This window comes from Pseudonaja textilis, chromosome Z (assembly GCF_049901715.1).
Source record: "Pseudonaja textilis isolate UNSWEBS1 chromosome Z, rPseTex1.2, whole genome shotgun sequence".
Classification (NCBI taxonomy): domain Eukaryota; kingdom Metazoa; phylum Chordata; class Lepidosauria; order Squamata; family Elapidae; genus Pseudonaja; species Pseudonaja textilis.
The window spans coordinates 18,788,846-18,802,731 of NC_142008.1; the positions used below are offsets into that span (position 1 = coordinate 18,788,846).

Genomic DNA, 13,886 nt, shown 5'->3' on the forward strand with positions numbered 1-13,886 from the left:
TTTTATCAGGTATGGATTATTGGAGCAGATGTACAACCATAATATTGTGTATTGTATTTCATTCATTCATTCATTCATTCATTCGTTTATTTATTGAATTTATATTGTTGCCTATTCACCCATGGTGATGACATTATTATTATTGTTGTTGTTGTTGTTATTACTATTATTATTACTATTATTGCAGTACTTTAAAGAAAAGGAGGGAGAGGATGTTGTCAGTTGGAAAATCAGTTTCTATATCAAGTTATTCCTGCCACTTTACAATAATACTTCACATTTCATGTAGATTGTACACCTAATATATTAATAATTAGAAATTCTGCTTGATAACAAAGAGGTTTTTATAAACTTGCCAAAATAACACAGTATATACAGTATTGGAGAATGTTTATTGAAAAAGAATTTCACTATCTTTGGTTCTGTCTAATGTCATTCCATTAATCAATGAAGTTTCTTCTTCTGAAGATGCAGCTAGCCAATTCCAGTTAGCAGTTTTCAACTCTGCCAAAAGCAATCACTTTCATAATTGCCTCCCAGCCCTTAAAAAAACTAGTTCAGAAAATTTTAGGGGCTATCTGGTGATGAAGTGGTTAGGGAAGTTAATCAGCTTAATGTTGGATATAATCCCTTGTTGATATAGACACACATGAGCACATATACACACACACATATATAAATCATCAGTACACAACTAGGCTTGTGAAGAAGAAAAGCTAATGTTTAGTTGGAAAGAGCATGGCTTGAAAAATGTTCAGGTTGCAGTGGTTCATTTAATATAAGAATTATTTAACTGTTACATAACTGTGTTTCGTAGGTCTCATTCATGTAGGTGACGAGCTAAAGGAAGTCAATGGAATTTCAGTGGCTGATAAAAAACCAGAAGAAATTATACAAATTCTGGTAGGTTGAAAATAAAATATTTAATTTAAAAATGCAGAAGATTAATTTTTCAATATTGATGTTTTTGATGCAATTGTCTGAAGTTCCTACTAGATGTTTATAAAGAAAAGAGTATAAAGCAGTCTCCATAAAAAAGTGAAATGACTAAGTTACTTTTTGATAAAAAAAGTACAAAACTAATAAATGTATATTCATTTTACCTGCATAAAATATAAAATAGATATATTCAGACCAACACAAAAAATACTTATTTAAAATAAGTCTCCTCCCAATGTTGTTCCTTAGGTTAAATTTTTCTCTCCATAGTGCAAAAAATTGGGTCATATCATACCTGAAAGATCTGTTACTGGCTTTTGGAGAAGTTATACACTCTTGAGTTAATTAATTATTTCTATTCCGTGCAGACTTAAGATTCAAGGAAATAATTTATTGAGTAAATCTTTATAATATGTTTATGGTATATATCTGATAAATAGCTATCATCTTCTAAATTATAAACAAATTACATAATATTATATAAATTTATAAAACCCTCTGATAGAAAAGAGAGATTTAATGCATGTACAATAGATCAAAATTGTTTGCTATAAAAGAATAGGAATTGAACTGGAATCAGATGCAGATTCAATTTATTATGTCTTCTGTTTTGTTTTTAACTATATAATTTAGTAATTTATATTTACATATTTTAGTCTCTGTCCCAAGGAGCCATTACATTTAAGATTATACCCAGTATCAAAGAAGAAAACTCATCAAAAGAAGGCAAGGTAAACACTTGTTGGATTCAACTAAGATTCTTCATGTGATGGCTGTGTAAACTTACTTGCGCGCACACACTTAAATGGCTGTTCAATCTATATATATATAAAATTTTATCACTATATTAAACTTATTTTATAACAAGCAACAATAACAACAAAAGAATTCCTTAGATTTTAAATAACTCCGTGTAAAAAAATGTATTATTTTCTGCAGATCTTCATGAAAGCTCTTTTTGACTATAATCCCAGTGAAGATAAAGCAATTCCCTGCAAAGAAGCTGGACTTCCTTTCAGAAAAGGTGATATTCTTCAAATCATGAGCCAAGATGATGCAACCTGGTGGCAGGCCAAGCTGGAAAGTGATGCCAATCCCAGAGCAGGCTTAGTTCCTTCAAAACACTTCCAGGAAAGGTATGTTATTACTGAACTGAGTTTCTATCCCCAATCCCCAACACTTAAAAATGTGATCAGTATAACTATTAGAGCTGTTCTGGAATGCAGGATAAAGCCTGAACTTGGTATGCCGGCTAGGGAATTCCGTGAGTTCTTAAAGTAGCCAAGTTTTAAAAACAATGGTTTAATTGGTTATTATTCAGCTGCTTATATTGATAATGATAAACGTGACAGAACATGATAATCTTGTTTGTGAGAATAAAACAGATGGAAAAGACGACACCAGTATCTACACCAATACTTGTAGAATGTGCTGATGTGTTAAGACAATGTTACCACTTCCTTAAAAAGAAGACGACTCCAGAATTTATTTTAGGAGAATTTAAATAAACTGCTCTGTTTATTATAATGTCTTTTAAAATTCTGGGTGATTTAAAAAAAAAAAACTCCACACAAAAATACAGATAGTCCTCGACTTACAACCATTCATTTAGTGACAATTCAAAGTTAAAACGGCACTGAAGAAAGTGATTTATGACTCTTTTAAGATCATTGCAGCATTTCCATGATCAAAAATTCAGACGCATGGCAACTGACTCGTATATATAATGATTGCGGTGTGCTGGGGGGGTCATGTGATCAACTTTTGTGACCTACTAACAAGCAAAGTCAGTGGGGATGCCTTATTTATTGAAAAACCCTGTTACTAGCCTAACAACTGCAGTGATTCACTTAACAACTGTGGGAAGAAAGGTCTAAAAATGAAGCAAAACCATGGTCTTGCTTAGCAATAGAAATTTTCAGTTCAATTGTGATCATGACTTGAGAACTACCTGTACATATTTATTAATACCAAAAGAGCAGTAAAAATAAAAGAGCTTAAGTTTTGTTTTCTTCCCCTTCTCAAATTACTTGATAGGAGACTTGCTTTAAGAAGATCAGATGTACAATTTCGGCCCTTGAAGATTTCAAATAAGAAATCATGTAAGTCTGTTGCTACACAACTTGCTTTTTGCATTTACAAATTACTTAGGTCCACCCAATAAAGGAATGATGCTATTCATTCTTTAGACCCAAACCTCTCTATAGTATAAGAAAAATTGCTGGTTTTGCTTCTGATACCAGACCTTAAAGTATATACTTTTACTATGATAAAGAAAAGAAAATAAATGTAGGAAATAGATTGTTTCCTCAATCATTTAAACCACAGGTGTCAAACTCACCGCATCACATTGCCTTCACATGAGGTATCATTTTTGCCTTTGCAGAGTTGGGGTGGGCATGATCCGCGCTTGATGCATCTGGCCCGCAGGCTGCCAGTTTGACATCCCTGATTTAAAAAGCTCTATTAATGTACCATTCTTTTTAAAATTCCAGGTTAATTAGTTTTAATTCCAAAAAGAAACATTCTGTAATGTAGTTACTACTAAATTGTAAATATGCACTATTTTAAAAAATAATTGTTATGATAAAAATATTTATCACATCTAGAGTCATATCATATTTGTGTATTGCTTTTCCACTTCACTGACTGAACGTTGTAAATAAATGCTATATTTCCACTATTCTTTTCCATGCTGGAGTTGGTAGAAATACTTCATCAAGCCTATTATTATTCTATTTTCCTAAAGCTTTTGTTCTATAGTGTGAAAATATTTAATTTTTGTAATTAATCTTTGGTTTATTATGTTCTCATTCTCATTATCTACCTAGGCACTATGTTCCATGTTTCGCCAATTTTCATTTTGTCAGCTTCCAAGTTTGATGATAGGATATATAAGAAAATAAGAGGTTGAAAAACATGGATAATTTGATGAAGCTAAGCCAGCCATGCTTAAGAACAAATTCCATAAATCAATAAACATTTTGAGATCAAGAGATGCTTAATCTTATTTTCCTCATGCTATCAGAAATAGAAATAAGTAAATAAAAACTTCCATTAATATATGTCTTATTATCACTAGCACTGTTGATATTACCTAGTTTGGATAATGAAATGTCTACAAGAAAACAGCCACGCTCAGAACACCAAGGGACTCCTATATGAGTTATCAGTCAGGATTCGGGCGATTGCCCTAATTAACTCATGAAAAAGGAATGCTTTACGAGTTGACATTACGCAGGAAAGAACAATAATGATACCAGCCTACCAAGCAGTCCAGCCTCTAGCACAGGGCTGTCAAACTCCTAGCCTGTAGGCAGGATGTCTCACATGCTGGCCAAGCCTACATCAGTTTAGCAAAGGGAGAAAAAGTCCCCAAAGTTCGCTGTGATGACATGAGTTTGACATCTCTGCTCTAGCATTTGTTCAGCTGTTACTAATGTTTCATTGAAATTCTGGATTTGAAGAAATAAATTGTGTTGATTTTCAGACAAGGTTTGAACAGTAACTAAGCCCAGAAATTGATTAATCATAAATTTCTGGAAAATACAATCACACCCCCCCCCCAAAAAAAAAGAGTTCAGAAACTTATCAGGCCTCACAAAGGACTAACCTTTGTTTCATATAGTAGCCCCTAGTACCTAGATTCATGTATGTAAATATGTGGTGTCCCAATTGCATGTTATCCATTTGATGGTTTCTCCTGAGGACTTGGATCTATAGTTCTTACAGTCATTCAGCATAATCATCTTTTCTTTTTGTTGTGGTTATTTTAGATCTCATGTGCCCTTTCAAGAAATAAAAACAGTTCATCATTTGGCCAGATCTTATCTCATGAGCAGATGTTAAATTCAAGGGGCAATATTCAAACAAGACTTAAAATTACATATTTTATTAAATCTGAGAGTAAAACCAAATCTATAAGCTGGCATAGCTGATAGCAAAACTTCTATTAAATTTAAAATCTGTTAATTCATTTTTCTTGTAAAATACTGTCTTGTTCAGTTAGCAAAATGTCCCTTTTATCTCAAAAATGATTCTTTCCTCCTGTTACTGAATTGAGATTTTTTTCATGTTTACAATTATAGCAAAATAATTTTAGTCTGATTTTTCCCCTTCAATTTGATGAGCACCATGCTTCTATCATAAGTATTCTCTTTTTAAAAACATAGTATTCACCCTTTGATATTTTCTTGCACAAATTGTTTTTGTGACATAATTGTAAAGTTTATGTTTTGAAAATGCTTTATTTATTGCTGTCACTAAATTGAATCATGTCTCTAAAGGCTTAAACTTTGTCTAAGATCCTAAAGTTGCACTACAATTGAAAGATATTTTTAATGCTTTGTGTACACATGGTCTAGGTTGATTTATGATCTTAGTGGTTTGATACTCAGTAATAAAATATATTATAAATTAAAAGATACTTTGACTTTTCCTAAAGTTTATTGGAAAAATATTATACATCACCCATGCCTTCCAAATGGTGCATGTGTGGAAAATTCTTAGTTTTTCAGAAAAAGGAATTGGACTGGAAATGTTGTTTGTTCTACATACATAATTATCTGTCTGATCCCTCAGAAGACATTTGTACTTTAAAAATAAATTGTGTCAATGTCTTTTTAAATAATGCATGGGACATTTGTTTAATCACACTCTTTTATTCATTTCATTCCCCACCCTCTTTTTTGCATATTAATTTTCCTTTTAATTCTGTAGAGAGCATGGTAGTCCCAAGCTGCTTTTTCCAAAAGGCAACAGAACTTTCTTGGTTTTTTTTCCTTTGAAAACATTTCATTTCTTACCAGGAAGTTCTAAATCTTGAGTTCTAAATTAAGCTAAAACTGAACCGAAAAAGCTTATTGGATGAGAAGTGAAACATATTCAGAGAAAAGAAGAAGAAAGTCCAAGTGTCTTGGAATTCTTTTCACTCATTCTAACAAAATGAGCTCCAGTATAGCAGGAATTGCCAAATTTGCCCTATTGCCAAATATTAGTTGACAATTCATTGACAGCTCTAAATATGGAAACAATAAACATCTTACAGAAAAACAGGTACCGGGTTCCCTGTTAGGAACTCTTTGTACAGCCCTGGCCTTAAGGAATTTGAACATGTTATTTGACTTCCAGATCATAAGGGGGGCAGTTAGGTAATGAATTTATGATATAATTGTGTGATTGAAGGTGCCATAATATTAGTATAATACTCTTGGTAGTTCAACATCATACTTAAAGTAAACAAATAACTATTTCCGCCAAAAAAAAAAAAGCTACCTTCTCTTCTGTCTCAGCTGAATGCTTTGTTAATGAGAGAAAACAGATTCTGGCAAATTAACAGGCTAAGCATTTCTCTAGTAGCGGCTGTCCCACAACAGATGTTTCATCAATTAACAAGAGCAAACTTTGGGAACCTACTTCCCAATGAAAACTACTTAGAATTACGTTCTTAATGCATTCTCAATGCTACTCAATTATATGTTTTCTTTCATAGTTTTTTTATTATTTGCTGAAAATATTATTTTAAATAAATCATGTCTGCTTGTTTGTTTTTTGGCTCTTCTAAGCTGAGGAAACAGTTGAGTGTGGTAGGTGTCTTTCTTCTGCATTTTAAATTTTTCATTCTTTTACTGTGTTCTCAGTCTGTGTAATTTTGCCTCCTGTTTTTCCCCTTTTTTGCTTTTCAGGGAAAATTGAAGGTACACATGTACATTTCGCTGCTTGGTGGTAGAGATGGTCTGGAAGCTAGATTAATTAAGGCATCTCCACTTTAGAAGCAATTAGTAAAATAAATGTGGCTTGTAACCGCATATTTAGTGATACAGACTAGCAATTTAGATATTGCAATACAGTTCCAAATCTGAGCTGTCGTGTAAGCAAGGTGGCCATATGAAAGGTAACATGCACGCATGAGGATAACTGTGGGGTAAGGCATGGGGTATTACTCATTGCTGGATGTGCCTTTTCTATTTATTATATTCCCTCCATATTCTCTTCCCACCTAACAGTGCTCTGGAAAGAAAAAATCATCCTGTAGAAATATGTTTTGGTATATGGATTGAATTTGCAGGCTTTGGCTTAATTTGTTGTAATTTATTTGAGTGTTACTGAAAAAAAACCCATAAGATAATAAGCAGGTGCATTCATTCAAAACACCACAGTTGGCTAAAAGATAGAGTCGTTGCTGTTGCATGATTCTTTAAAAAGTCTTTTTCCATTGCAGATTTCAGCGACATAATTTTAGAACCTATTTTGTCAATTTACAGGGTTTTTTTTCCTTCTTTTTAAACTGCTGTACTGCTGTCATTTGCAGAATACATAACAATTGCAAGTCATTAATTCACCAAATCAACTGTTTGTTATAACTAAAAAAACTACAATCTGCTTTGTCAAGAGAGCTCTGGCATATTATGACAAGCGTGAAATATTTTGGATTGAGCAAATGGGCTATATGTTCATCAGAAACCCTTTCTGTCTGATCCATTGAGCCAAACATAAAACTTCTTTGATATTCTTTGTAAATAATTTCATATTTGCTTCAGCTACTATTTTTACCTTCTGCTAAAGCTTTAAATTTCTATCACAAAAAGGCAATAAAGCCACAGAGTATGCATGTTGCTGTGTTGAAGAACCTCTTACTCAACTATAGAAAAATATGCTGATTTATTTTTAAACAATGATTTATCGAAGGCTTTTCATGCTAAGCTTTATACGATTGTCATTCTGAAGTAACACTTCCTTTGCATTTATGGCTGGGCATCTAACTATTCTGCTTTATTTCTTGGCTTTTGTTCTGTATGCTTTTACACTTCATCCAGAGGAAGTTGAATGTGCTGGTCACAACAGTGGAGCCCTTATAGGTGAGCCGTTGCTTACATAAGACTCTTTTCTTTCCCAGCTTTTTCCTGGATGGGCTACAAATTTACAGGTAACAAATTGGCATCACTGCATGCTTTAAAACTATTAGAATAAAAAATGGCTCACTGGATTGGACACAAAGGCTCAATCTATTAAAAGTAATCTATTTTATTAATTTAGAAATAGGGAAATTATTGAAATATTTTCTTTAATTTGTGAAGAAAGTGACTTATTTTTTTTTAGAATTATTTATTACAACATTTCAATTACATTTGAAGTTAGTATTGGTCTGATTCATCCCTGCCCTCCTGTTTCAGGAAATACTATCATTGGAAATTCCTTCAGCAATATGATCAATATCTTGTTTGTTTGTATACGCATATTAGAAAGAAGTTAGGTATGTACACAATATAATAATAATTTAAATAAAATCATGACAGGTCTTTTAAAGACATAAGTTTTTAAAAGCAATGGACCTTGGGGGACCACAATGTCTCAGGGAATCCACTAAGGCATGAAGAAATGATTTAAATTTTGAGTTAAGTCTTAGTGGTCCATGGTCACAAAATGTATTTAAAGGGGATCTGTGGTGAAGAAAAAGTTGAGAACTACTGATGCAACAGAAAATTATGCAGAATTAGCTTGTTTATAGCAAATGAAGCAGTTTACAGAAATTAGCACCAATATATGAAGAAGACTGTACAATGCAAAGGGACTTTTTTGTCATCATTAATGTATATAAACACGAAAAATCAGGTAGTAATATTAAAAATGTACAATCTTTTGGGGTCATATTAGCTGTCAAGGGTTGCATGCACCCATGGGCTTCAGATTGTACATACGTGTTCTGTATTCATCAATAGTACAGCTTGATTGATGGGCTTCCATGGTCCCTGTAATTGGTTGAAGATATAGAGACCTATGCAGTTGTTCAGCTTTTATCAATGTAAATCAACTTGTTTCAAAAAAAAATGCATTTGAATAACAATGTGTTAATATTTGTTTGCATCCTATCCTAATCATCCAATAGGAGTGTTTTACATAGCGACTAGAACTTCTACTAGTTCATGTACCAATTCATTATATTTAACCATACTTCATTGGCTACAACACTATTGGCTCAAAAATAGTGTTAAGTAATATTGACTGACTGACAGACAGACATACTGCAGTGGAAAAATATTCCACATTTGCCAATGGGGGGAGTTGTTCCCTTCCTCTTTATAATCTTTACAAGCTGAAGAGTCTACCTTAGAGGGCATGATGATCATCTAGAACAGGGGTCTCTAACCTTGGCAATTTTAAGACTTGTAGGCTTCAACTCCCTGCTGGCTGAGGAATTCTGGGAGTTGAAGTCCGCACTTCTTAAATTGCCAAGGTTGGAGATCCCTGATCTAGAATAGAATTTGACCACTGCAAAATAGGGAAAAAATAGTTGCTTCCTGGGGGAAAAAAAAAACCTTACAATGTGAATATTTTCATAAGATAGGTAGCTGGGCAGGTTTGTTTCCATGTGAATTCATTCATCTAATAGGTATATGCCACTGGCCATAGCAGTCATATTTAGGTATTAGATATTGTTTCTTCTTCCATTGTAATAGATATTTTCTTACAAGCTGAGGTTTAGGTACTTATAATTTTAACTCACATTTTTCTTATTAGACTTTCTTAATATTCAAAGCAAAATGATTTTTCATGTGCATTACTTAATACTTTGTGTGTGTTGCTGTATAAAGCTTTGATTCAGTTTCCTATTATGAATATTGCATACAAGTTACATTTTGTGCATTTTTTACAATGTTATTTGATGTATTATTATCAGTGAGGGTAATATTTTTATAAGTAAATATTATAAAGATTAAAACCTGGGCCCTATAATTTATTAGTATGTAGATGATCAGTTAAAACAATCTTTAAACCAAATATATAAAGCAACAATAAAACACATTATTACACATTTCCTGTAATGAGGAACGCAGTTTTGTTTTATCATTATATAACTTACATTCCTAGCACGAAATCTTAGAAGATAGTATTTAAATTTGAGTGATTTTTGTTTATCCTCAAATTTGAAAGCAAGTTTGTTTATATATTTATTTCTGTGTGGGATTCAAATGTTTAAATTTTGCAGTTCTCCAATAATAAACCTTGCATTTTAGTAAGTGCTGAGCACGTTTTGTATATTGCTTTGCTGTGTTCGGGTACATGGTTTGTTATGGAAGGCCAAAAAGTCAAGTGTGTAAACTGCTATTGGTGATATATTATTTTAAGTTTCTATGCTCATGGATGTGTTCAGTATGTGCATTTATGCAAACTTCAAAGGATTCTTGAGATCTAAGCTGTAAACGTAAATGGCATCCTTTCTGAAGCTGGAAAATGTTTAGTCTTGCTTCTGTTCTTAGTGTCTGAATTATTCATAAAACATTTTTTTTTTAAAAAAACCTCATTGGATGTATTGGCTGTGAAATGTTAGTTGAAAAGCAGACATAAACATTTCTGTAAAATCTGTTGTGCTGTAGGCTGCTGGAGAAATGGGGGGAAACGATGAGGTTTCTGCATATAGGAGCTGACTTTTCAGGGTCTTTCTTTGACATTATGTGGGACAAAGCCCTTTAGGGAAGAGTTTGCTTTTCTTCAGCTATGCACTTTAGAACTGGCAATGAGCCTAAACTTGCAGCAAAATAGCTGTACTTTCTGGAAAGTTGAGGCCAAATGAAAAAGAGAAGAATTTTCATGCTGGGACGGAGACTTATTGGATCAAATTGTAGCCATTTTCTTTTTTCTCTGAGTATAATTGCTTTGTGTTGAAATCTGGATGGGGTTGGCAAGAGTACCCCCCCCCCCAATGCCTCAGGAATTTCAGTATATCATGAAGTAGCATCGTAACTTCAGCACTATGGAGAAATGTTATTTAAGTTACTTACCATTTTGGTGGTTTTGGAATTTATTTCCTCTGTTGGATTGATTGACCATGTGCTATCAAGATAGTCTACTCTTAGAAACTGCAGATTTTTTTTCCTATGACAATCAACCCGGTTCTGGTTTTCTGGTGGTGTACTCTTTACCACTATAGTAAGTTCCACCCACCTTTCTGCTGGTCATCCTCTTCTTCTCTTTCTTTTCTTTAACAAGAAAAAAATCAAGGAAATAGTCGGTCCACTAAAGAGAGAAGAAAGGAAGTAACAGGCAACAGAGAGAAAGCAGAACTGCTTAACTCATTCTTTGCATCGGTCTTCACGCAAAAAGAAGCTCAACTCACCCAAAATATTATTGTAAAAGACAAATCAGAAATAAAAATTAAAATAAGCAAAAAAAATCATAAGAGAACACCTGTCTGATCTTGATGAACACAAATTACCAGGGCCTGATGGATTACATCCCAGACTTTTAAAGGAACTGGCAGAGGTCATCTCAGAACCACCGCACCATTTCTTTCAAAAATCCTGGAGCACCGGGGAACTACCAGAGGATTGGGAAAGAGCTGATGTGGTTCCCATCTTCAAAAAAGGAGAAAAAAAAAACAGACCCAGGAAACTATAGACCAATCAGCCTAATATCAATACCTGCTGAATACCTACTGAAAAAGATAATAAAAAACCAGTTCTGCCAACAACTAGAAACAAGTAAAGTAATAATTAGCAGTCAGCATGGATTTGTTAAAAACAGATCATGCCAAACCAATCTTATTTCATTCTTCAACATAGTGACTAAATTAGTAGACAAACAAAATACTGTGGACGTAATACATTTAGATTTCAGCAAGGCATCCAACAAAGTAGACCACAACCTACTTAGTAAGCTAGAAAAAAGTGGAATAGATAGCACAACAGATAGCTTCTGTCTTAGGCCCAGTACTGTTCAGTCATTAACGACTTAGATGAAGGAATAGAAGGGGAACTTACCAAATTTGCACATGATACTGCAAGCTGGCAGGAATAGCTAACACCCAAAAAGATAGGCTCAAGATCCAGATGGATCTTGACAGACTAGAACACTGGGCCATATCTAACAAAATGAAATTCAGTGTTGGGAAAAGTAAAGTCCTACACTTAGGCAAGAAAAACCAAAAGTACACATATAGACTGGGTGAAATCAAGTTCATTAGCAGTAACTGTGAGAGGGATCTTGGCGTCTTAGTGGACAACCAGCTAAATATGAGGCAGTAGTGTGCAGCAGCAGCCCCAAAAGCCAATGCAATCCTAAATTGCATTAATAGGGATAGAATCAAGACCAAGTGAGTACTAATACCACTCTCTAAAGCCTTAGACCACACCTCGAGTACTTTATCCAGTTTTGGTCACCACATTATAAAAAAGATGTTGAGACTCTAGAAAAAGTACAGAAAAGAGCAACCAGGATGACTAGGGGGCTGGAGACTAAAACATATGAAGAAAGGTTACAGAAACTGAGCATGGCTAGTCAAGTGAAGAGAAGGACCAGGGGAGACATGATAGCAGTCTTCCAATATTTGAGGGGCTGCCACAGAGAGGAGGGGATCAAGCTTTTTTCTAAAGCACCCGAAGGCCAGACAAGGAATAATGATGGAAACTGAACAAGGAGAGATTTAACCTGGAAATAAGGAGAAACTTTCTGACAGTGAGAACAACCAATGGAACACCTTGCCCTCGGAAGTTGTGGGAGCATTATCACTTGAGACCTTCAAGAAGAGATTGGACTGCCATTTGTCAGAAATGGTGTAGGGTCTCCTGCTTGGGCGAGGGGTTGGAGCAGATGACCTACAAGGTTCTTTCCAACCCTGATTATCTGTTATTCTCAACTTTTTACAGACTTGGTGTGTCCAAAGTTTAATCATTCAAAATTCAAGTGAGAATTCTGGATTGACTTGTTCTTTGATCCATTTGTTTGATTGTCTGTCTATTGCTAGTTTGTTTAAGCTATCCATGATATTTTTAGTTTAAAAACATCCATGGTCTTTCTCTCCTGCTTATTCATAATTCAAGTTTGTTCTCATAGTGTCACAGGGAAAACCATTGCTTATGCCTCTGTGAACCTGTAGAAGTTGTCCGCACTCCCATCCCAATTATATTGATTTGAGTTTATGTTTCATATTTCTTAAATGTCTAACTTGCCCAATCTAAATATATATTTCAGTTTCAAAGCAAAATATATACTTTCAACATTACAGTATATAAAATGGTTTTGATTTTCTACTATGTCCCCTAATTGAAATTCTGTCTTTCTTTTATTTCCATGTTCTCTGTTTAAGTGAATGATAGATTGATAATTTATTTCTGGATATAAAAAAAAAGCATAAGTCTTAGAAAACAGTTGAGCAGAGGGAATATTTGGACATGTTCACTCACCCTCAATGATCTTAGCTTCTCTGAAGAGTGGTGTTCACTCTATTTACTATAGGTAGAATAACATATTGGTTACACATGCACACCCCTTTCCTGTTCCTATGTTTTCCTATGTTCCTATGTTAATAATAAGCCTTTTTCTGACTTTAAAGTGTGACATTTTCATCAGATCTTTGTTTTTAAGTTTCCACCAGTTTAAGCTTTCACCAATAAATGCTTTGCCATTCGAATTTCTACTGCATTGATTTGGCAACAATAGATTATGCAGTTAGTGTTATTGATTAAATAAGAAGCATGCCTACAACTATCAAGCCCATAAATGTATAAAAATTCTTGTGATTTCAGTAAAAACACAAATCCATCAAGGAAAGAAATACACAGATAAATACTAAAATTTAGTAAGAGCCTAGCTAGATCTGTGGCTGCTACTTCTTTTCTGCTGCTATGATTTATTAAACTGCAGACATTTTCCCATGACTGATCAAATAGGAAATTATTTTATTCTAATTTCTCCAAAATTCAGGCAGTCTTCATGTAACAATGGTAATTGGGACTGCAATTTCTGCCATTAAGCAAGATGGTTGGAAAGTATGATGACCACACTGCTTAACAATGAAAATTCCAGGATTTCTTGTTGTTGTCATTAATCAAATCACTCTGGATCTTAAAGTGAGGACATCATGTGAATGCCATTTTGCTACATCCCGCCAGCTTTCCCACCAACTTTGTAGGAAACTTGCAAAGAAAGTCACAAATAGCAAGTATATTATC

General features: G+C 33.9%; 1 protein-coding gene across 5 annotated transcripts in view; it reads left to right on the forward strand.

Annotated features, from left to right (window-relative positions):
- The window catches only part of MPP7 (MAGUK p55 scaffold protein 7), a 77,481-nt gene that overhangs the window by 48,625 nt on the left and 14,970 nt on the right, over positions 1-13,886 (forward strand). For 4 of the 5 annotated variants that reach the window (XM_026710029.2, XM_026710030.2, XM_087916874.1 and 1 more), the window contains 4 exons: positions 818-903; positions 1,596-1,670; positions 1,879-2,075; positions 2,977-3,041. In XM_026710029.2, coding sequence (XP_026565814.1) covers positions 818-903; positions 1,596-1,670; positions 1,879-2,075; positions 2,977-3,041 — 423 coding nt within the window. Of the gene's footprint in view, positions 1-817; positions 904-1,595; positions 1,671-1,878; positions 2,076-2,976; positions 3,042-6,503; positions 6,525-7,754; positions 7,797-13,886 lie in introns of all 5 variants that reach the window. The other variant, XM_087916873.1, reaches the window with a different exon arrangement.